We start from the raw sequence: 25,082 nt of genomic DNA, 5'->3' as shown, positions 1-25,082 counted from the left end.
AAACTTGGTTTTACCAGACATATGTTTGCTATTTTAGATGGCTGGTGGATACATTTGAAAGTAAAATTCGCATCCGCAAATGTTTGTATTAGTAGTTATATCTAACAGGCAGAATTCAGTTCTTGTTTCTTTTCACAGTTTAATGAAGAAAAAATGTAAGATTTAAATAAATAGCTCGCAATTTGCGAATGTCATTTGTACATTATTGATTTTCCTCATGGCCATTTTTGATGTGCTTTTCTAGTATTCTAGCGTGACTAGTATATCATACAATGAGGCCTACAGATGTCTTCAGTAAGAACAGCTACGACAAATATAAACACATGCCCTAAACAACTGTGCGAGATCCTAGACTCTGCATTATGACATCCTGAATACTGGAGAGCAAAAAATACCGAAGACGAGACGTTGTCCGCATAATGTTAGCTAAGCGTATTGAATCCGCCTCATTTTCAGTTATGACAATTTACATATGATATTATGACAGCGCTTCCGCAGCCGAAGTTCTGAATCAGGCATGTCATAACGGCAACCCAGCCTATCAGAACAAGGCAAGCGCTAAAGTTCGCCAATAAGGCTCACAGTCCATGGCTTCCGAGCACGTCTTTTGTCCAATTGTTTTGTTCTGGGGGCGTAGCCAGGAACAAGAACTGCAAATCTATTGAGAAAAAACCGATCCAATTGGTGCAGTCTAGCGGTGCGCGGATTGTCATTATGTTGCAACGGTTACTTGCCAAGAGATTTAGTTTTTAAAGGGAGCACCAGCAATGACGGGGTAACAAGACACAGTTTTAGCTAAGTGGCGAGCGTGTGTAACAGCTGAAAGATGTCCAACATCTTGCATGCAGCCGCTAAAGTAAAATGGGACCAGACCACCGCATTAAAACGAGCAGCATTTATTGCAGTGGCCGTCTACGGAGCGAAATCTCTCTACCCCGTCATCTGCAAGCAGATTAACAAAAGACATGAGCCAAGGGAAAAAAGGGAGAACCAAAGAGGCTCCGTGGAAGAAGGCAACGGGGTGCTGTCGCACAGTACAGAAATGGTTCCTAATAGGTCCCCCGGAGTAAACGCCGAATTCTTCAATCAGATCCTGGAGCTCATGCGTATACTCTTTCCGAAGATGCTGACTAAAGAGCTTGGGCTGCTTTGCTTGCACTCGTTTGCGTTAGTCTCCAGGACGTTTCTGTCAATCTATGTGGCCGGCCTGGATGGCAAAATTGTGAAGACGATTGTCGAAAAAAAGCCGAGAAGCTTCGTCATCAAGTTGATGAAATGGCTCCTGATTGCCATCCCGGCCACTTTTGTCAACAGCGCAATCCGCTATTTGGAGTGCAAGCTGGCTCTGGCCTTTCGCACCCGTCTGGTGAATCACGCATATAAAACGTACTTCACAAATCAGACATACTATAAGGTCAGCAATATGGATGGAAGGCTGGCGAATCCTGACCAGTCTCTCACGGAGGACATCATGATGTTCTCACAGTCGGTGGCGCATCTGTACTCGAACTTGACTAAACCAATTCTGGACGTAATGCTCACTTCCTACACACTCATTCAGACAGCGAGATCACGCGGGGCCAACGCTTCCGGACCCACTTTGTTGGCAGGGCTAGTGGTGTATGCAACAGCAAAAGTTCTGAGAGCCTGTTCGCCTAGGTTTGGCAAATTGGTGGCTGAGGAGGCACACAGGAAGGGATACTTGCGATACGTGCACTCCCGCATTATTGCCAATGCTGAAGAGATTGCTTTTTACAGAGGGCACAAGGTAAGTTGTGAATCGCATAAACTCTTTTTCTTCATATGATAAAACCTTTTAATAACGTACATCATGCACACTGCCTGTCTAAGGAGAAAACTGAATACTCAATCAACGGTTCTTTATATTGCGCCTTTCTTAGCCAACTAAAAAGTGTATTCTTTGTAATTTATCACCTTTAGAACAATATAATGGGGGTCGGGATCTGGAAAAGGATTTGAAAGGAATTGTAATAAAATATGAATTTTAGTACTTTGAAATGCTACAGAGGTTGGATTGCATTTAGCGTAAATATGAAACATTTAATGTACTAAGGTACTATTCACTTGAAATGCATATGATATGAATTGGTGACTTTAAACTGACCCAGTGTGAGTGATACCCAAATCATGGACTAGATCCTGCCTTGCACCCAGGGCTACTGGGATAGGCTACAACCCTCTGCAACTGTTACTGCAAAAGTGTATTCAGATAGCATTGTATGTGTTGAGATGGCCTGTGCATGATAAGTTCTAGGAGTTTAAAACTTGCTTTAATAAGTGTTAAACTTCTACTAGTTGCTTTGTTAAATAAATGCACAATAAAGCTTTAAAGCTTATTCATTTTATATGGCATTTTATATTAAGTAATACTTCCTTTTAAGTGTTAAACATGATTTCTTTGGATACTGTTAAGTTTTATACAGTATTGTATAAGTGTATCAATTAACAGTCGGCTCTCGTTTAACTGTTTTTGGTATAGGCTGACAAGTGATTATTTTAAAAAGACTGTGGGTAACTGTAGCCCATTTCTGCATCATTGGTGCATGGCATGAACTGTTCCTGCACAGGGTGCTGGTTCATCAAGGAGCTCACAGTGAATGGCTCTGTATAATTTAATCTAGCGTACATGCAGACATTTGGAGAATTTGTATGTTTTCACTCTGTTCAGCAGTCAGTGGGCCAGCAAAACTGTAAAGTGAAAGCCCTTATATAATCTTTCCATAGTTTATGTGACTCACAAATGGGCTAAATGTACATTGAATAGTATGATTTTATATCTTCTAACATTTTTCACTCTGGTACCTCCAATATACTGTATACATAATATGTCATAATAAGAGTTGTTTCACGCTGTCAAAGCTGAATGCTAACGATCAGTGCCTGTTTAATTTTAAAATTTTACAGCAAAATAAATGTAATCTTATAAACACAGTTTTCTATGGTTCTAAAATAATTATGATTAGCTTGTCCAGTAGCCTAATGCTAAAAATGTATTTTCTTTCATTTTCAAATAGGTGGAGATGAAACAGCTGCAGAAGTGTTACAAGGCCCTTGCTGATCAGATGAATCTTATTTTGTCAAAAAGGCTTTGGTACATTATGATAGAACAGTTCCTGATGAAGTATGTGTGGAGTGGTTGTGGCTTAGTCATGGTGGCAGTGCCTATTATCACAGCAACAGGTTTTGCTGACAATGGTAATGTCGATATATTTACTGCTGGTCCATGTTAAGCAAGTCTTTTTTTTTTTTTTGCTTTCATTAAAATTTTTTGGATAGTGTACAAAAATGTTTCCAAATTATGTTGTACTTTCTTCTTTTGGACTTCAGAAATACAATTTGTATATAATACTGTTTTTTTATTACAATATTGTAAGAAACACAGAACATACTAAACTGAAGATATTGAAAGTATATGTTAACAAGTAATTCAAACTAACGCAATTCATCCAGGCATTTTCTGCACTTGCTTGCCATCACTTGGTCCAGAGCCTGTCCTGGAAGTAGAATACCGTTGATGAGCACCCAGTCTATCTCAGGACACACTCATGAATACACCCGCACATTACATTTTTGACTCCTCAGTCAATTTAACCTTCATGTTTTTCAAATTTGGCAGAAATGTGCATGCAAACATGGAGGATAACATTCAAACACACAAAAGGCAACAGACCTAGGGATCTGAACCTTGAGGCTAGAGCTTCACGCAGATCAACCTTTGTGGTATATTTAAATTTGTGTGAATGAATATCTTTAAAAGATCTGTGCAGCTGATATGTAAAAATCTCAGGGAAATAAATCATGTACTGAATGCAGTTCACATAAATTAAAGGTACTGCTGCTTCTGTAATAAATGCTATAAAGAATATTGGCAGTTCCTCTGCAGCTTTGCCACATCTAGGCATATGCACTATAGGAATAGAGCAATAAGGAGTACTCTTGTTTGAGAATTAGATTTGAGTTTTGTTAGAAATTCAAAAGATCAGGGTATCAAAAAATAATGTTTTACTTTATGCTATGCCCTGATTTTAATTCCATACTTTGTGTATAAACTTTTCTTTGTTTTTTGACAACCTCTTGGCATTCTTTTTTCATTAAATGTATATAGGTCATCCCTACAATAATATAGAATGTAGAAAAACAATTTTTTATTCACTTTCTTTACATATATAAGTACTGAGCAATAATTGTCTTTATTTCAAAAACAGATATAACACATTCAGTACTTAAAGTGTATGGTTTCAATAATTGTCCAAATCTTTCCCAGTCATCTTTTTTTCAGCTTAGTCCATTTCAGTTGCATCTTGTATCCTATACCTTGAGGTGCTAGGCAGGAAACCACCCTGATTTCAGTCAATTACCAGGCATACTCCTATCATAATGCAACATTTACAGTTCCTATTTATCCTACACTTACATTTTGTGAATGTGGCCACTATGAAAATTTATAAAGTGCAAATACCACACAAACAGTGGCTGTGCAGGAAAATAAAACTGTGTCTCTAAATATATGAGACCGCTGTGCAGACATCTTTCTTCTCTGCTGCAGAATTTAAATTCTGTAATGTAACTGTAATTCTGTTTTCAGGAGCAATCCTGAAAAAAAAAACTAGTAAAAGTTCTTTTTTTCTTAGACAGTAGTGTATAGTGTAAATTGATACTTATTGAGAAGAATCTCAAGCCTTCTCCCAACCAGTTGCTTTTTTATACCTTCCTTTTTTCCTCTTTCCTGACAGCTCTACCACTAGCATCCTCCTCCCAATATACCCAGCATCTCTCCTTTGCACACGTCTAACTCAAGCAATCTCACCTCTCTGGCTTTGTCCCCAAACTGTCCAACCTAACCTGAACCTCTAATTTATTTTTTCCCTATAATCTCCATCGTTGTCTTAACATCTTTAACTCTGCCACCTCCAGCTGTATCTCTAGTCTTTTTATTGGTACTTCCGTCTCAAACCCATATAATATATCTGGTCTCACTACCATCTTATAGGCCTTCCCTTTCGCTTTTGCTGGTACCTGTCTGTCACAAATCATTTCTCACACTTCTGTACCCACTCCACCCTGCTAGCACACTCTTTCTTTTTCACCATCATTATGCTATGTTAGTTATTTTTTCTGAACAAAATGTTACGTCCAGGGTGATATGATAGCAAGATAGTGATGGTTCTTCAAAGATCCAGGGCCTGGGATTCTAATCTCAGACTGGCCACTGCTTTTGTGGGGTTTGCTTGCTTTTCCCTTGCCTGCTTGGCTATTCATTAGTGTACACTGATTTTCTTCCCACATCCCAAAGATATGCTGATTAAGTTACCCGGTGCCTCTAAATTGGCCTAGTGTTTGTTATTGTTTCTTATGGTGAACTGCTGGCTTGTCTAGTGTTGGGCCCTGTATTATACTAAGTGATAACCATATAGGCCCTGAACCTGTGCAGCCTTGTATTGGAATAAACTGGTTGAGAGAATGAGTAAAATATTATTTTGATTGGTATGGGTGTACCTTGCTGCATCTAAAATATAACTTGCTGTACTTTGCCAACAGAATTGGAAGATGGTCAGACCCAGGTTATGGTCAGTGAAAGAACAGAAGCTTTTACTACAGCACGTAACCTTTTGGCTTCAGGAGCAGATGCTATAGAAAGGATAATGTCTTCTTATAAAGAGGTATTTTAAGAATTTTTCTTAAATTTTCATGTCATGTATGCTGAATTACTAGGGTATTTAATTTCTGATGTTTATATAGTCTCTGTATGTTTTATGCAAGGTGCTTTTCCTATTTAAAAGGCATTTTTTTATTGTTAATTAACTACACTGTATTACTTCAGTGGTTTGTATGTATGTAATCTGCATTGGTAAGGAACCACATCCAAAGTATGTACCTGTATTTGATGATTGATACAATATTGATATGCTCACTCCAGCTAGTAATACATTTTAATTAAATATTTCCAAGATATGTAAAAATGTTAATATATGATGTATGTTATAATCAAAGAAGAAACCATAAAAGTAAAAAGGGGTGGCCCACCAGCCACTAACACTGCTTAATATCACTGAATGAAAAAGGCAAAGAAAATAGCACAAAAGGGTACAAATCAAATTGCGTGCAGCCATTTGAAACAAAAGTATGAGAGGGATTGATGTTTCCACCTCAAGAACTGTTCCTCAAATGATATCTTTATGGGTGGAAGCGAACAATGTGTCATTTGTTATTTGGCTGGCAAGTGTCTGAACTGTGGGTGGAGGAGGAGTTAGTGACAGTGCCCCCTCTGTACCTGGGGTGGTATTATGATTTTAGAGACTTGAAGATATTCCTTAAGTGCATGTGGATAGGTTTATAAATATAGTTTGTGTGTGTGTGTGTGTGTGTGTGTATAGAAAGAGAGGGCAATGATAAAGAGTTGGGCTGCCAAGATGGTCACCCCGTATATTTGATCTCAGCAAAATAAAATTAAAAATAAAAAAAAAACACAATTATTATGGTGTCATCTCTGCAGACGCGAATTCAAAACAGAATTGTCCCAAGATGGCATAGCTTCCGTTTTGGGCCCTTCTGAAAAGAAGAGGCCGGTCCAGGTGGATGGGCACTGGAAGTGACATCAGAAATGTTCTAGCCATCAATCAACCAGCCATCAATCAACCATTCTGAAGAGGGAGGAAGAGAGAAAGGCATTAGGATACAGTGCTAACCCCTGGAATGGCAGCAGAATTACAGTCACTAGGGCCCTTCAGCTGCCCCCAATGTGCACACACAATAAAACACCCAAGGCCCAGACTTTTCAGGTCAGGTGGTCCAAATCATGAGGACGTGAGCTTAAGAAAGAGCACTGGCATTGAGAGAACTGCAATGATGGAGGACTTTGAACCGATAAGGCTCAAGGTCCAAAAACCACCTAGTGATTCTTTCTGAGGTGCCATCCACTGTAAGGGTGCATGGTCAATCACAATTGTGAACTCACAGCCCAGGAGGTAGTACCTCAGCTGGTTAATAATTCACTTTATCACTAGGGCCTCTCGTTCCACTGCCATATACTTGGTCTCCCGGTCCAGTATATATATGACCAAAAGAATTTGGACATCAGTTCAAATTACCAAGTTCATGTGTTTTGAGCTGCATCCATTTTAACAGGTGCAAAAATCAAGAAAATAGCCATGCCATTAACATTGACAGTAGAACGAGTCATGCTGAAGAATTCAGTGACTTAAAACATGGCACTGTCATAGGATACCACCTTTGGTCAGAACATGAAATTTCTGCCCTGCTAGATCTGCCACATTCAAGTATAAGTTCTATTATTGTGAAGTAAAAGTGTCACAGCAGCTGTGATACTAAGTTGCAGACCACATTAACTCACAGAGGGCCACCGAATGCTGAAACAAAGGAACCTATTCTCAAAAATCAAGAAAATAGCCATGCCATTAACATTGACAGTAGAACGAGTCATGCTGAAGAATTCAGTGACTTAAAACATGGCACTGTCATAGGATACCACCTTTGGTCAGAACATGAAATTTCTGCCCTGCTAGATCTGCCACATTCAAGTATAAGTTCTATTATTGTGAAGTAAAAGTGTCACAGCAGCTGTGATACTAAGTTGCAGACCACATTAACTCACAGAGGGCCACCGAATGCTGAAACAAAGGAACCTATTCTCTATTGCATCACTCACAACAGAGTTCCAAACTTCCTCAGGAAGCAACATCACCATAAGAATTGCACCTGGAGCTTCATGAAATGGGTTTCCATGGCCAATCAACTGGACACAAGCCTAAGATTACTATGTGCAATTCCAGGTGTCACCTGGAGTGGTGTAAAAGCGTGCCACCATTGGACTCTGGAGTAGTGGAAACATATTCTCCAGAGTGGTGAATCAGTCTTTAGTATCTGGTAGTCTGATAGACAAATCTGTATTTAGTGGATGCAAGGAGAGCTCTCACTTAGTGCTTATTTGTATAATTTAGTGTAGGAGTGTGTGTGTGTGTATATGTATATGTGTGTGTGTATGTATATATATATATATATATATAGTGAACTTGAACCCGGACACAGACAGACATCATTAGTTCACCCAACACACCCTTTATTTAAAATATTTACAGTATTTACGTGCACTCCCCAGTGCCTCTTGCACCGTTCCCCCAATGTCCAGGGCACACAGTCCAATCGCCTTCTGGCCGCCTCTAGTCCTTTCTCCAGCTCCGTCTCTCTTCCACCCGACTTCCGCTCTCGACTGAAGGGAGGTGGCCCCTTAAATAGGAACCCAGATGGGCTCCAGCTGCTTCCCGGCACTCCTTCGCAGACACGCTCCAGTGTGGCGGAAGTGCCGGCTGCACACCCAGAAGCCCTCCGGGTGTCCCCTGTCTTCTTCCCAGGGTTGTTCAGGCACCGGGGCGCCGGGCCACCGGTTGCCCCCGGGTCCCTACAGGGCTGGGCTTCCAAGCCCTCTACCCGTGGCCCCCAATGTAAACAGGGTGGTCGCCCCCTCGCGGTCTGGAGGAGGTACAAGCCCTCCTCCGGCCCTCCTGGGCGTCCCGGCCGATGCCGCAATATATATATATATATATATATATATATATATATATATAGTGTGATCACCAGGGGCCACCTGAGAACTACAAACTGCAGACACAGCAATACAACACATGTTGATGTGATAAAATAATCAATAATCCGCCAATAATCAGCCAGAATAAATCAAAGTACAAAACAGTTCCTCCTCCTTTTTCCTCCAGTTAAGTGTTGCCTTTGTTCCTCCCAGCTCTGACTATACTGAAGTGAGACAGTAGACTTCTTTTATGTTGGACCTGAGAATCCTTCTAGTCCCATGCCATGTCTACCTGGAAGTGTTTCTTGACCATAGAAAAAGCAGGGAGGTCCTCCACTGACAGCATCCTCTAATGATAACCAGGGACCCCAGCAAGGATGCACTTTCTTCTTCTTCTCTGCTACCCTCACTCCTCTACTCGCACACAGTGAAGAGCACCCCGAAGCACGATTGCCATGTCTGTGGAAGACAAAATATCTATTACCAGGATAACCGCAGGCTCCCGGCGCTGTAGCAGCTTGAGCAAAAACAAATCCTAAAAGATTATGATTGCTCTATGAGTGTCTGCCATTGATAGGTGATGCAAGGAATATTGTAAATGCAGTTCCCTGTTTACCCCAGTTTTACTTGGCCATTGATCTGGTCACAACTCTGCCTGATTGCTGTGTCTGTGTATAGGAGAGTGGTAGATCCTGCTACAATAAATAACTATGCTGTTCCTGTTTCAAGTTGAAAAAAACTGGTTTTGCTAAAGTATTGAGACTTGGCCTTGTGTTTTGGGATTGCAAGACAGGTACTTACACGTCACTCTATATATATATATATATATATATATATATATATATATATATATATAGACACTGTATATGTGTGTGTATATGTATGTATATTTACTAGCTGTCCCTCGCGGCTCTGCCCACGTAGTATTGAAACAGAAAAAACTTTTAAAATCAATTAAAAAAAATAAATAAATAAACGTAATTCTGGCCAAGCAGGGAAGTTCGGTACACTCAAACATTGGTACCGTATCTGACTGGGTTCAGCTCTGATGGGAGAACATCCCCCGCATGGGGAGAAAAGCACATAGCTGTGATCTTTCTCAAAAACGGAAAAAGCTACTCCTTAACAATTTGTCAATAATAATGTCTGTTGAACAAACAGGTATTGCTCACTAAGCGGAGGCAAGATACGTTTTCTCAGCAGAGCGGTAGACTGATTCAAATAGAGGCTGGTGTGTAAGTGAGGAGGGCCCTGCTCCCCTCTCCTTGGCCCACAGCTACTCTCTCGGATTTGCACAAATAAATTGGTACCGCAAGCGAACTATGATAGCGCAATGAGAGAAGTCACAAAATTGACCAGAATGTACAAGCAAATTCTAGAAAAAAACCCGATCTAAATCCATTAAGTAGTTCTCTCTTACTTTGAAAGTGGACAGACATACAGATAGACAGACATTGGAATTTATATAGACACACACACACACACACACACACACACACACACACACGTGTATGCGGTCACTTCTCTGAAACCCCCTCTTAAAAGGTGATACAATGGGAAACGAATAAGGGTTTTTTTACCTCTTTGCTCGATCAACTGCTGGCTTGCTGCTGCTGCCGTGCCGCACTATCTGCATCTTGCGCAGTGCTTCGAACATTTTAAAGCCTATACAGCAGCTGTCCTACTCTTTGGCTTTCATTTCCAGCCCCGGGTATGGTTAAATCTCTTGGCACTCTTGGTTAAGTCTCATCTTGAGGGACATGAGTTCTTGATATTTTTTAGTTTATAATTTAAAAAATGGAATAAGAATCTGAAAATCTAACAACATCACGTTAAACTTCGATAAATTCCGAAAAGAATGATACCAAACATATATATGTAGGTTTTAAAATAGGCCAGAGTTAAAGCGTGACAAAAAATGTGACATAAAAACATCACACAAAATCGTTGCACTTTTAGGCTTAGGATTTTATATATAGAGAGTAAATGATATATACCTGTATATGTAACTAGCAAAATACCCGTGCTTCGCAGCGGAGAAGTAGTGTGTTAAAGAAGTAAAGAAAAGGAAACATTTTGAAAATAACGTAACATGATTGTCAATGTAATTGTTTCGTCACTGTTGTGAGTGATGAGTGTTGCTGTCATATATATATATATATATATATATATATATATATATATATATATATATATATATATATATACACATATATACACACATATATATATATATATATATATATATATATATATATATACACATACATATCTACATATATACACACATATATATATACACACACATATATACAGTCTTTGGGTTGCGAGCAGCTGTTGCTGGGGGTGCCAGAATCCATGAAGGAAGAAAAATGAAAAACATTATTTGTACAAAATCTTAATTTATTTATCCATTCCTAAATAATTAAATGGACAGGCTATTTCGTATCAGTGCAATACGCTGCTTGTTAAAACGGATGATTCCCAATCTTGCGTGCAAGTCTGCGTGGATATTATGAACTATTGTATCTGTTCAAGTTCTATTTAAATTTTAAATAGAAGGAATTTTTATTTAGTCGACAGAATATTATTCTGGAATAAATCAACTCAAACCTTAAATAACTTATAATATTTTGCTCTTCATAAAAATATATCCTGTCTAAATTATACAAGTTAGAAAAAAAATAAACGTTAAAAGAGCAAACATTCAAATTTCTTTACTCTTATGTAATTTTATATAAAAAATAAGCTTAAAATTTTAAATATCCCAAAAGATTTTGCTCTCCATAAAAATATATCCTGTCAAAATTATACAAATTCAAATATGAACATGGTGCATAACAAACCCTGGAAATATAAATAAAATGTGTTCTTTTCAGCAATAACAAATCAAATCATTCAGTTGTCTTTGCTCATATGTCATTTTATCAGAGCTGGACGCCTGGCATCTTTTTTTGGCAACAAGTTCGTTTATGTTTGGTGTGAGGTTCTGTGTTGTGGAGATTCTCAGGATGGACTGCAGGTGCTCATCAGTGAGGCGACTCCTGTGTGCTGTTTTGTTAGTCTTCATCACTGAGAAGAGCTTCTCACACAGATATGTGCTACCAAACATGCACAGGGTTCGAGCCGCATGTAGACGGAGCTGTAGCATTTCTGCGGGAATGGAGTGAATAAACTGTGCGGGCCGTGCAGTATCGTACTTTGCCTTCAGTGTGCCATTACACTGCAGCTCAATCACCTCCATCTGAATCTGCACAGGTGCAGTTTCCACATCGACGGCAAATGGGTTGCGAAACAACTCAAAATTCTTTTTTTGTTCTTCAAAGTCACCAAAGCGCCGTGCGAACTCAGTGCGCAGTGCTCTCAGTTTATCAGCAAAGTGCGTATTTGGGAACACCATTGTGCCGATTTGGTTCAAGATTACTTGGCAAAAGGGAAAGTGGGGCAAGTTGCACTGGTGCATTTGTGTATCCCATAAAAGTAGCTTCACTTGAAATTATTTTGTGATTTTGCACGGTAAAATGTCTGCTGAAGTGTCAGATTCTTCTTTAACTCTTCTGCTTTCTGTATCTTGTGCATTGCATTCAGGTCTTTCAGGTTATCTTGATGTTTTGTCTCATAGTGCCGTCTTAGATTAAATTCTGTAATTACAGCCACATTAGCTCCACAAATGAGACACACGGGTTTACTGGCAATGTCAGTAAACATATACTCAGCCTCCCATCGGTTTTTAAAGGCTCTATGTTCAGAATCACCTTTTCTCTTCGGCATCGTGTGGGCTAGCTTCGCAATAACTTGCAGCATCATAAGCTAGACTTGATTAACGTAAGTGTTTGGCAAGGCAGCTGAAGCGCTGCATTATGGGATCTGTAGTTTATCGTGTTACCAGCGCTTCATATCCCCGGGCCATTAATAACAATAATACAGTATATAAAATGATCTCGCGGTCTGGATATAATTACACGTCGGGCCGGATGTGACCCGTGGGCCTTGAGTTTGACACATATGGACTAAATAGAACTTGAAAAGAAATATTTTTTCGAATGTGATCGCGCAATTCAGATCGAGTTGACGCACTACAGTACATCGAGCCAGCGTGCTATTGTGGTTTTGCCTGTGTGCCTCAATAAGTTACCCTCCCCTCGCTCTTACTTTTTTACCGTTCATCTAATGAATACACTGAGTATGGCTTTACCAAAACAATCATTGATCGCGAATAAAGTATCCATTATTCATAAAGCTTCAATTGGTGATCTGTCTTTCTGCGTTAACCGCATATTTTTTCATACGTCTCAAACCAAGGGGATGCGAGGCTAAAATGAAGCACGCGTACATAGTGCATCCCCTCTTGGGAATCGAACCTCGGAAGTCAGCGCTAGAAGCAAAGCCTCTACTATTGCGCCACGATGTGCGGTTTGTCTATTTGAGCGTAGCAGTTTAATTCGTTTTTTGTTCAGCACTCTTTGGAACTGTTGCTTTTTGTCTGCGCACTGCGTCAGTTCACGTGAGCCACTGAATATGGTTTTATATGTCACTCGCTCGCTTCTAATTGTTTCACTGCCTTCTTAATTATGTAATGCATGTTTTCTTCAGCGCTTTTTGTAGCTCTTCCTGGTTTTCTACATAATGCGTGATTACGTGAGAGGTGTGATGATGTCACACAAAACTCCACCCCCACGGCTTTCGAGCTCAACTCCATTACAGTAAATGGAGAAAAATAGCTTCTAGTTATGACCATTATGCGTAGAATTTTGAAATGAAACCTCGCCCAACTTTTGTAAGGAAGCTGTAAGGAATGGTCCTGCCAAATTTCAGCCTTCTACCTACACGGGAAGTTAGAGAATTAGTGATCAGTCAGTCAGTCAGTCAGTGAGGGCTTTGCCTTTTATTAGTATAGATATACGTGTGTGTGTGAAATAGGTTTGAAAGAGTCTAATACAGTATGTTGACCAATACAATGTTGGACTGATTGTTAGCATTTGCAGATAGTATGATTTCTTCAATTACTCTCAGTTGAACATATATATTATAGGGAATGTTTATGAAAAATGTGTTTTTTGGGTATTTATGTTTGAACTTTTACATACGCTGTATGTAAAAATGAATATTGTGATTGTTTCACCATACCTCAAGTATTATTACAGAGTCTCATCTGTATATAATACAGGTCTTATTTGGGATCAAAAGTTTTTATTTAAAGTACAGTAATCACAAAAAACACTTTTAGGAATATTTGAAAGAGGAACAGATTATCAACAAAAAAACCCTTATCTACTATATATACCCTTTGAAAAGTTTCCTGTACAAAAGTTTTCATATTAAATTAAAACCTACTGATGCCCACATAGACCAGCAAGAGAGGCCAGGCAGGCACAGCAAGCACCAGAGGAGAAAAGGTAAACATTAGAAATTAGAAATAGTGGAGTTACACAGATCCCTCTCCAGCCAGCTTTGAACCAAGTGCACAGTAGTTTGACACTTTTCTGTATTGGAGCAAGATGATACATGAATCAATGCTGCTGAAAATTCAGGTAGAGTTAAATTAAAAAAAAGGATTCCCAAAAGTTTACAGAGAGTGAGTCAGGAGATTTCCAGTGAAAGTGTAATATGGGTTTGGCAGGGGTGGTACCCAGACAGAATAACCTTTGCTGGATAGAAGTCAAGGTAAGAGAAGAGATTTCCAGGAAAAGAAATATATTAGGCAAAAGTGGAATATTAACAGAAAAATTAATATTAGACAGACAGTTGGAAACATTCATTCTAAAAGCATAAACTAAAGGGCAGTAACAAAACACTGAGAAAAGAAAAATGCCAGGGGCATCTAAAGGACACAGGATAGGATCAGCAGCTTTAGTTTCAAAGGGGTGAGACACAGGGCAATGTACAGATTTAAATTGTGTTTGCTGATAGTTGCGCTTCTTGGAGGATGTCAAAATATTATGCAGCATACCCTTCCGCTAGAAAAGAGCAGAAGAAAAGAGGCCATGTCGTTAACCTGTAAAGTTAGAGGTCTGTCAGATACCTTTACAAAGACTTGCATTTAAAGATGATATTGGCTTAAAGTCTGAAGATAGTCAAGCAGGAATATTTATAAAAGGGATAGGGAGGCAGTGCAGAAGTTATTGGGACCCCGGTTGCCTTAAGGACTAATCTAATCTGATAATTTAAAAATAAGAGGAACAGAAAACCTGGACCTTACTAGAATTATTCAAGTTCATATTCATTGCAAATGTCGCCAAGCATCTCAATGCCCCAGTCAGCTAATGGCTGAAAAAAATTGGCCTGCCACCAATACAAATGATAGGAACTACAGGAGTGTTTATTATGCAAATCTGTATCTGCTTCTTGTACCTAGATTAGGCCTGATTCCTTATACTTCCAGTAATGTGGATTGCCTACTTATTGACCTCACACACCTCATAAAACATTCAGTTTCTCACGTCTGTTTTCTCTCTTTCAATACACTCTCTTAAATCCAATGATCTTTTTACCTCAACCTTTCTTCTAGCACCAGACTCACATAGCCCTGGCCAAATCAGTTATCTCATGCAAATAAGAATTTCACTGTTATCTCTACATGCTACAGTGCTACTACACAGACATCAGAATTGCCCCTAGATCAAGCAAGGGCCCACCTTTTGGCTATAATTAAGTCAAGTTGGGGCTTCCTTAAATGGTACTGGTATTCTTGCACCCTTGAATCCAGCCGTTAAAGGGGGAAGCTTTCACTGTAGTCCACAGCTTCCATTCTCATAAAGGGCCAACATAACCCATCTCCTTCCAATTAGGAATTGAGTGCTGCACCCCAACAGCTGAGTGGGTCTGTACTGGATTTCTGCTGTCTTCATTAGCCTGTTCCCCAAGTCTGCAACCTGATCCCATTTTCAAAGCTACAGACTCTGTTCTGCTTCCTGTTCTCCAGGACTTCTTGTGGCCTTTTGACAACTTTCTCTGCCTTTCTCTTATTGCATCAAAAAAATCCTGCTGTCTTCTGGGTTTCAACTGTGTAAGGGAACATTATCTTTTCTTCCCAGGATTCTGGTCTTTGAATCTTTCTCCTTCCCTCAGTTTAGTACCCTTCTAATTCTGGGTCATCCTCTATGATGACGTCTGCTGCTATTCTGAAAACTTGTCTTACCATAGTGGCTTAAAGAAATGCTTTCACATTTCCAGGGTGTTGCAAAAGTTTAATGTGCTATTTAATCCTGCAGGGATGATTTATAGTTCATTAACTGGATAGCGAAAACCCTTGCCAAAAGCCCTTCAGTCCTCTGTTTTCCCTGAGTTTTTTTTTGCCATTCTCTCAGATTTAAATGCTATCCAATAATTGCCTAGAAAATTTTGGGAGCTGCCAGAGGACAGTCCATATACCTAGGTCAGTTATCCTTCCACTCCTGTTTGGCAATTGTCCACTATCTACCTGAACAGCTACAGTAGCTTCCAATCTGCCCGTCGTTAGGTGCCAGTCTAATTTAATTTTTTATTGTCAGCTTTTGTAGGGCATTTTATAATGCTTTTTTATGTAGCATGAAGTGACAAATAGTACTGAGATCACATATGGTATTAGCCCCATGTATATATAGTTTTCATAGTGTTCTTCTAGATTTTGTCCTGGGAATCTGATCTACGAATTAGCAAGTCAAACGATAAAGATTAATTTTAACAGAATTACAAAAACCGGCATCCTTTTACTGCTTAACTTTTCAGTCTACACATTTTGTGTTGTGTTAGCCACACAAGTCATAGAACTTATGACCAGTATGACATTTTTGTTATTAAGTAATATGTCTTGGAATAATAAATTACCTGAAATGTGCAGATCCATGTAAAATGTGAAGTTTGTTTGAGAGCACACTTTTTACCAGGTAGCTTCCTGACTCGTGCTTGTGATTTCATAATAAAGATTAAAACAGGCAGTTTAATAATCAGTTTGAAAATTGGTGAGTAAATTATCATTTGATGTAGAAGTCAAATGTTGTGCTTAACATATATTAGCCATATGTGATCAATAGATTTTAAAGAACACTTGAGACTTCAAACAAAGCAGTACTAGCCATGTGTGAGCAATAAGTTGTAAAACAGCTCTCAAGGCATCACACAAAGCAGCACAATATCTGATTAGACAAGCTACTTTTACCAAAGAGTGTAGTGAATGCCTTAACTGCAGCTGCACTAGGAACAGCATCATGATTTTGTAGCAGTTTATTAAAAGGCCAGTTTAATTAACAGCACAGTAAGGGTTTTGTTCTTTAGTGCTTGTAAGAAGACTGTTGTCACATTTAACCAGAGTTTATAGGGCTTTCAACCCTGAAATGGAAAAGCCAAGTAGAAATGGGATGAAAGAATGGATCAGAGGATAATTCCTTATATCTACAGTGAATCCTATATGCAAGTATTGTAATTCAGAAAAGTGCTCTGGTAGATTAGTGTTAATTTTCATAGTGCCAGGACAGATAGTTGGCACATTTTGAACATTAAAATTGAAAATTACATATTGATTATATTGCTCTTCCTGGAGGGTCGCTAGGAATCTATTTAAACAGTTATCAGAAAGAGTAGTTAATTTTTGGACACCACAGTTAAGTGGTATTTCAAGAAATGGGTTTTGGCAGGAGAGAGTTTTACTTAGCAGTAGTTTACATATATATACTTGTTTGTCTAAGGTGAGTCTGCTTTGTCAATTAAGGTTGTATTTAAGGAACTTTTTCAAATTACCCTTCATCTCGGTAAGAGGCTTTTTAGAGGGGTATAAAGTAATTTACTAGTACTAGCCTAAGCTAATCGTCTATTCTTGGTTACTTGTATGTGCTCAGTGCTTCTAGCCCTAGCTCTTTATAGTACTATTGCTGAAAAACATATTTAAAAAAATAGAAGAATTTATACTCTGATTCACCTTTTTCCCCAGAGGAAAATAATTTTTGATCAGTAAGAACTAGCACATGTAACATGCTGTCCTTTTTATACTTTAATTGTGTCAGTGAAAAGAGTCTAAGCCTACAGTTTTATAATCTCAAATCTAACCAAATAGACCTGGGCTGGTTAGTCCAATCCACAGAATGGCTGCAGTAGATGTTAATTTGAGTGTTTTTGATTGCATGCCCTTCCCAGGGTTTGTTTCCTGCCTTGTGCCTTGTGTTGGCTGGAATTGGCTCCAGCAGACCCCCGTGACCCTGTAGTTGGGATATAGCGGGTTGGATAATGGATGATTGCATTTAGATGTACATACAAAACCAGGATAAGGTGAGTAACGTGATTTAGACATAAAGCTGGTTTCCTAAAAACCTCCATTTACATGCGTGACGTCTCACTTACCTTTAAAAGTCAGTTGTTAAGTTACATTACACATTACTTACAAAAAATGTAACTAAATATGTTATATAATTACTTATTATAAAATATAATGCTTTACAAAGAGCATGTTAAATTTGTATGGAAAAAATGCACGTTTGACTGGCCAGCATTTGTTATTAAATCCTAAGCCTATATATGAAACTTCATGAAATGGACCAGAAACAAACATGATCATTTTCTTAAGTTTTATGAATATGTTTAGTCCATTATGTGCTGTGAAGTACATACCTTTCAACCCTTTTTGACTTCCTTGACCTGAGCTGAGCCCCTGATGATTTGCAGTAGGAACACTGGCCACTGCATCACACGATTACACTGTTTTAGCATATCTAAAGCAAATAGCTGAATTAAAATTGAAGAGATGCTTTATTAACAGGTTTCTATTACTGGATTGTATGCAGCACACTCTTTTCTGCTTGACTATGTGACTAAGCCCTGGAAAGGAGTGGTGCTACCAGTATGTTTGCTCCTTGCCTTATACCCAGTGCTGCTGAGATAATAATAATAATGTGGGTATTTTTACGTAATATAATGCTTATTATGCTTGGTTACTTATTACTTTAAAATGTAATTTATTCATATATATTGCATGATACTTTTAATGTGTTATCTCCAGCATTACTCTTGAGGTTGTAATGCTGAGCTTAGGACTGTGTGTTTAGTCCATTACCATGAATTCAGTGATTGGTAAAATTTTAAGACACATTATTTCAACCAGGAGAAGGAATAACGCAATCATCTGAGAATATGGTTCAGGAAATATATCTTTGTGGACGCTTACACTGTTTTCTACCCATGGCTACGGTTTGTTTGTGTGTGTGTGTGTGCGCGTCTGTGTGTGTGTGCAAAGCAAAGACTGGTGGCTTCAAATAAGGGTTTACATGGCCAGATAACCAGTTTGCCAGTTAAACCTTAGAAACTGGTTACCAGGGTCTTGGGTTTGTTTGTAAAGAAAATCTCCCTACCAAATGAAAGCAGACAAGCATAGTGCAGATATCTTTTTGTTTGATATTATTTATGTTTCTGTTTTTTTCTTTGGCTGCAATCACTTCAGTAGATGGTTGTCTGATTACAGAATTACAAAACAGTTTCTTTTAAAATTGAATACAGTATTCTCTTCTGTTCTTTGTAATCCATATTTGCAGAAGACTCTGCCTTCTTGCACTAAATGATAGGTAAGTTGCTGAAATTGTAATAGTTACCCCCTAACTTAAAGCTGTTTTGTGAGATCCAGTACCAGTGTTCTCCCTAGCGTCTTTTAGCCGGGCACTCCGCCCAGCTAATTTAATTGAGCGCCCAGCTGTCATCTCACATGACATTGTGAGATGACAGCCGCAAATCTACAGGCACAGGCAGATCTAATTATCTGCAGAGATGGCAAGGGACGAGCAAGCGGGTGGGCAAATATTTTAGAAGCAGGATCGTAAGTGGCGCGGGATGGGATGTTGCCAATCACTCGATGCTAAAGCTAATAGCAGGGACGAAGTGGAGCGGAGTTCACCAGCAAAGAGTATGGGGAGGTGGGCTTTCGAGAGGGGGGTGTACATGGTACTAGGCGGAGCAGTTTAATACAGTAGCAAGGAGTATGGAGAGGTGGGCGGGCGAGAGGAGGCTGTACATGCTAACAGCGGGAGCGGAGCGGCACTTCACAAGCAAAGAAGATGTGGAGGTGGGCGGGTGAGAGGAGGACTGATAAAATAAAAAAAGTCTAGTGGAACCAGCCTGTCAGATATCAGAAAAAGGGCACCAGGAAGTGACATCTCTGTTCTCGGTGTATGTGTAGTGCTGGTAAGCATACAGCTGCTCTCTTCTTGTTCAGTACATAGCAAACCAATATATACACAGTTGTTTAAGCATTAGGTGTGTTCTGTGTGCAAAAATCCTTGGAGCACTCACTGTGGTTCCTGTTAAAGTGACTCCCTCTGCTGGTTTTATATTTGCTCATACTGAGGGTTTTGTTAAAGTGACCCCATCTGCCGTTCTTATATTTGCTCATATTTGGACCTGCGTCCATATTGCAAAAAGTGTGTATAAACCCTTGCAGCACACACTGTGTCCTGAGCAAATGTTTTGTCACTGAATTGCTGAGGATTTTGTTAAAGTAACCCATCTGCCATTCCTTTTTTGTTCATATCTTGCCCTGCCGTAGAGCAAGTGTGTATTGAATATCCAACAGGCTCTCACTTTCTCACTCAAAAGTCTTATTCATAGATACTTTTAATTTTTTCCAAACGTTTTACCAACATGAGCAAAAAAATTGTTCAGAAAAAAACACTAATCGATTATCTCAGAAAGAGACGCCACAAACTAATGAAGGTGCGGCGTCAACTCCTCATGTGGCAATTTCAGACAAAGACATTGCAGAGGCTGGTCCATCAGGGGATGTCTCTTCAGCACACTCTGCCATTTGATAAATCTACGCACCACTTATCCGGCATAAACAAACAATGGTTTAAAGATTTTGATTGGCTAATGGTCAAAGAAAATGGTAAAATGGTATGTGGTGCTCATTGTGCATGAAATATTCAAACAAACACCCCAAAGGAGGGAGTTACCTTGGGTAAACATGCCATGCTCAAGAATTCGAAAAGGAAAAGGAAAGTGTGTACTAGAGCAAACTGGAATGGGTCAAATTGAAAGAGCTGTATCTGTGTTAAATAACTTACAGAGAGATGCCTTTGTGGGAGCTTTAAGATCCGTGCATTGGTTGGCAAAAAATGAGTTTACACATACAACATTGTTTGAAAACCTGTTGTTCCTTTGGTAAAAATGCACAATACACATCTGAAAGAATAATGCAAGCGCTGTTGGATGTCTTAGCATCAGAAATAAAGTCTAACATACTGAAAAATATACACGCAGAACATTTTTTCAGTATTCTGTGTGATGAAACCACAGACATCTCAGTTGTAAAACAATTATTTACATTAAATATGTTTGCCAGGTCACTAAAGAGGTCAGAATTAGTTTTATATCAACCCGCAACATAATTGATGGCAAAGTGGAGACTATAAACAACACACTAAGTGAGACTAAGGACACTCTAGGCTTGAAAACTGCTAATCTGGTTGGACTAGGGTCAGATGTAGTGGCTGTTATGATTGGGAAACAGAAAGGTGTGGCAAAACTGCTTAAAGATAAAACATCTGGACTTTTGGTCAACTGCCACTGTGTAAACCACTGATTGGTCCTTGCCAGTGCTCAAGAAGCAGGTGCTGTACCTTTATTTAACAAAACTGAACAACATCTTAAGGCAGTTGTTCTATTTCTTCCAAAATTCTTCAGTTAGGATGGCTGGTTTAACAGAAATTCAAAATATTATGAATATTCCCCAGATTAAGCAGAAAATGGCCAGTGACGCTAGATGGCTGTTTAATGACTCTGCAGTACAGTCACTACGACAGTGTATGATGAGTGTCATAGCTGCGTTGGAAAGAGATGCCACTGAACAAATGAGATCACAGTTGAAGGATTAAGCAGATGTATTAAAACATATAATTTTGTTTCCTCTCTGTTGATGCTTTCAGATGTATTACCTTTGTTGTTCAACTTATCAGGGCTGGGCAAGGGCAAGATGTCAATCTTACCGAAATTCAGCCAATTTTGCTTGCCACAAAATTGTCCACCATGGAGTTGAAAGACACTACTGGGAGATATTTTCAAAGCCTTCATCATTGTATGACAGAAGAATGGTCAGATCTCCGTATTGTTTATATACAGAGTGATGTAATGTCATTCAAAACTGCAATATATGATAAATACCTAGAGACAGTTGTCAAGCACCTAGATGCAAGATTCCCTGATATGCCAATTGTTTCCAGTTTTTCAAAAGTTTTCAATGCAGAAACTCACAATTCAAGTGAGTCTGCTGAAATTCTTTTCTATCATCCATCCATTTTCCAACCTGCTGAATCCGAACACAGGGTCACGGGGGTCTGCTGGAGCCAATTCCAGCCAACACAGGGCACAAGGCAGGAACCAATCCTGGGCAGGGTGTCAACCCACTGCACGACACACACAAACACACCAAGGCCAATTTAGAATTGCCAATCCACCTAACTGGCATGTCTTTGGACTGTGGGAGGAAACCGGAGCGCCTGGAGGAAACCCACACAGACACGGGGAGAACATGCAAACTCCACGCAGGGAGGACCCGGGAAGCGAACCCAGGTCTCCTAACTGCGAGGCAGCAGCGCTACCACTGCGCCACCGTGCCGGCTCTTTTCGATCATTACTCCAAAAATGGTAGCCCTCTAAGTTTAAAATATGAAAGTAGCAGGCAAGAATGGACAGTTGTGTCAAAAATTATCAGAAGTCAATCATACAAAGACTTCAGTCCAAAACAGATTTTACTAAAAATGTCAACGAACGACATCAGAGCTCAAAGAGTCATTTCCGAATTTAGCCAGACTAGCTCATATTGGGCTAGTGATCCCAGTGAGCACAGCTGAATGTGAAAGGGCGTTTTCTGCCCTTAAAAAGATCAAGTCTTGTTTGAGAAATTGCATGAATCAAAGCACGCTAAATAATGTCATGCTGATCTCCTTGGAGGGCCCAGATCCTGGGGACTTTGATTATGGGAAAGCTGCAGACAACTGGGCCTCTAGGAAGAAAAGAAGAATAAGTATTTAACTGAAGACACCTTCTGCATATGCAGGTTGGCTTTGAGAAATATTTTTAAATTTTTCTTCTTTAGGTTTCCCATACTTTTTTTCATTGTTTTCACTTTTCTTCCCAACAGTACCAATACTTGTGCCTCTTGGTTTATGTCATAACAATTGTTATTTAAAATTTTTGTTAGGGTTGCAGGATCCTGAATTGGATACTTCTTAAATTTAATAAAAATATTCTGGCACAAGTGTCAAACCTTAAAAAGGAAGTCATATTGAGCATTGGGAAATAATTAATAATAATAACTAATAAAAATAGTGTACATTTAATTTTCCTCACCACCAAATTTCCCCATCCCGCCCCACCGGGCTACATTTTCATGCCACCTGGCTGGAAAAAATTTCAGAACACTGAGTACAGTAATAGGGTCTACCACCTATAACAGGTGTCCTTCAATTGCAAAATATCTTTTCCAATACAGTATCTCCCAGTTCCTGTCTTGATCTTGTTCCAATTTTTATTGCCTGCACATTTTTCACCAAGATAGACCATCATTGTGTAATAACATCACCTTAGTTGATTGTGCCAGTTTGCCACAGGAGGAGTGAAGGGCAATATTTGTTTGAAACATAAGACCTGCCTCACCCCTATAATGAGACTTGGAATGACTGTTACACAGTACCTTATGTTGTTGCCTGTTGATCCATTAGTGCTGTCCATTTACTCCATTTGATCTCTCTTTTAAAGTTGCAAGACAGGATAAACTGACTAAGGCACAGACAGGCCTTATAGCAATGTAAAGGGGGACAAACTTAAAGAAGTCTGATTAATGCTTTTGCGGGTACTTCAAAGGGATTAATACTTGGTAATGCTCATTGTGAGTGGACCTGAAAATAAAGAGAATAATAACTAGGATAGTACTGGTCTGCAATGGAAATAAAATCTTGCAGTGCTTTTTTATATACCATTCTTTGTGCCCCAGTAAATAGTAATTTTTCGTTAATATAGATCAATAATCAAATTGTCCATCAATCACTTGGAATATGCAATTCAGCAACACAATTTTCTCCAGTACTTTTAAATTAGAAATTTTTCTAAAAAAAAAAAAAAATAACTACTACCCAATTTTCCACATCTCCAACCCATTTCTATTCCAGATTAAATATTGATCGGTCTCGAAGACTCAAGAGAGAATATAAAGATATCTCAAAAGAATATTCTCTTTAAAGAACCCTGGGTACGATGGGAAAAGGTTCTTTAAAGTAATATGTCAGACAAGGAGTAGATTTTAGCCTTGGATATAATCCAGTCTAGCTCAGAAAGCATTCAATAATTCAACTTCAGGTCTTTAATTAATCACATTAATCTGATTTAAAATTGTCTGAAATGTATCCAGGGCAAGATCCAGCCTATGGGCGTTGCAGTCTACCTCCAGCTTCAGTGGGCCACATGTTTTGGGAGGGCACCAAATTAACATAATTTTGGACAGTACTCTTTGAGTGCCTATCAGACGGCCTTCTTGTCAAAACCACTTATAACCCATTAACATCTGTGTTTGGTGTACTCCCAGAGGAACAGATTGATTTTAATAGCCTATACTACAGTATTAGCAGGGAGAATTATCTTGCTTAAAAAGAACCACAACCCATCTTTTATAAGTCAGTGGGTAACTGATGTTCTATACAGTTTGGAAAAAATCTAATTCTAATTTAGAGGATCTGTTCAAAACTTTTTAAGTATAGGAAGATTTAATTAACATTTTAGCATTAACATTTATGTCGGGGAAAAGGACATCTTGTGGCTCTCCTCTCTTCCTTTCTGGTGAGGGTTGAATTCTGCTTAGTTAGGTATTGTCTTTTTTTTTGTTCCTGCTTTCTTTAACTTTCTGATATTTTTTTTCAAGTTTTGACTATGAATTAATTTGTTGTACAAGTTCAAATTGATTATAGGTAGTGTTATTTTCTTGAAATAAAATTAATAAATACAAAATAAGAAAACTAGGTAGCTGGCTGAAAGAAACAAATTTGTGCAGCAATGTAAAAATATTAAAAAGAAGAAGTAAACTGAGTTGTGGCTTTGCTGCCCTGTATCTCATTACATTAAAGCAGACAACATAGCTCCACATTTGAGAAGGCAGCAAGGGTTATCCTTAACTGTTTGGCTCTGCAGATCATCAAATATTTACACGCACATCAGGTTTTTTGCAAGATGTGCACAATCTGTCTTTGCAAATTTTAGCTTGAAAATGTCACATTAGTATTTGCAAATTTATCATCTAGAACTGTTTTCTATTTAAATTTCTGCTTTACTCAATTTAAAATTACAAAGTAACACTGTCTCTCTCATATACTGTATCTATACTAATAAAAGGCAAAGCCCTCACTCACTCACTCACTCACTCACTCACTCACTCACTCACTCACTGACTCATCACTAATTCTCCAACTTCCCGTGTGGGTGGAAGGCTGAAATTTGGCAGGTTCATTCCTTACAGCTTCCTTACAAAAGTTGGGCAGGTTTTATATCGAAATTCTACGCGTAATGGTCATAACTGGAA

General features: G+C 38.9%; 1 protein-coding gene across 1 annotated transcript in view; it reads left to right on the top strand.

Annotated features, from left to right (window-relative positions):
* The first annotated feature begins 642 nt into the window (after positions 1-642).
* The window catches only part of LOC120533954 (ATP-binding cassette sub-family D member 2-like), a 122,828-nt gene continuing 98,388 nt past the window's right edge, over positions 643-25,082 (top strand). Inside the window, exons 1-3 of the mRNA XM_039761106.1 lie at positions 643-1,768; positions 3,036-3,216; positions 5,560-5,681. Coding sequence (XP_039617040.1) covers positions 827-1,768; positions 3,036-3,216; positions 5,560-5,681 — 1,245 coding nt within the window. The 5' untranslated portion in view covers positions 643-826. The remainder of the gene's footprint in view (positions 1,769-3,035; positions 3,217-5,559; positions 5,682-25,082) is intronic.

The sequence above is a fragment of the Polypterus senegalus genome, chromosome 8 (assembly GCF_016835505.1).
Source record: "Polypterus senegalus isolate Bchr_013 chromosome 8, ASM1683550v1, whole genome shotgun sequence".
Lineage (NCBI taxonomy): Eukaryota > Metazoa > Chordata > Cladistia > Polypteriformes > Polypteridae > Polypterus > Polypterus senegalus.
The sequence above is the reverse complement of the archived record's forward strand: the minus strand, read 5'-3'. Positions and strand labels throughout refer to the sequence as shown.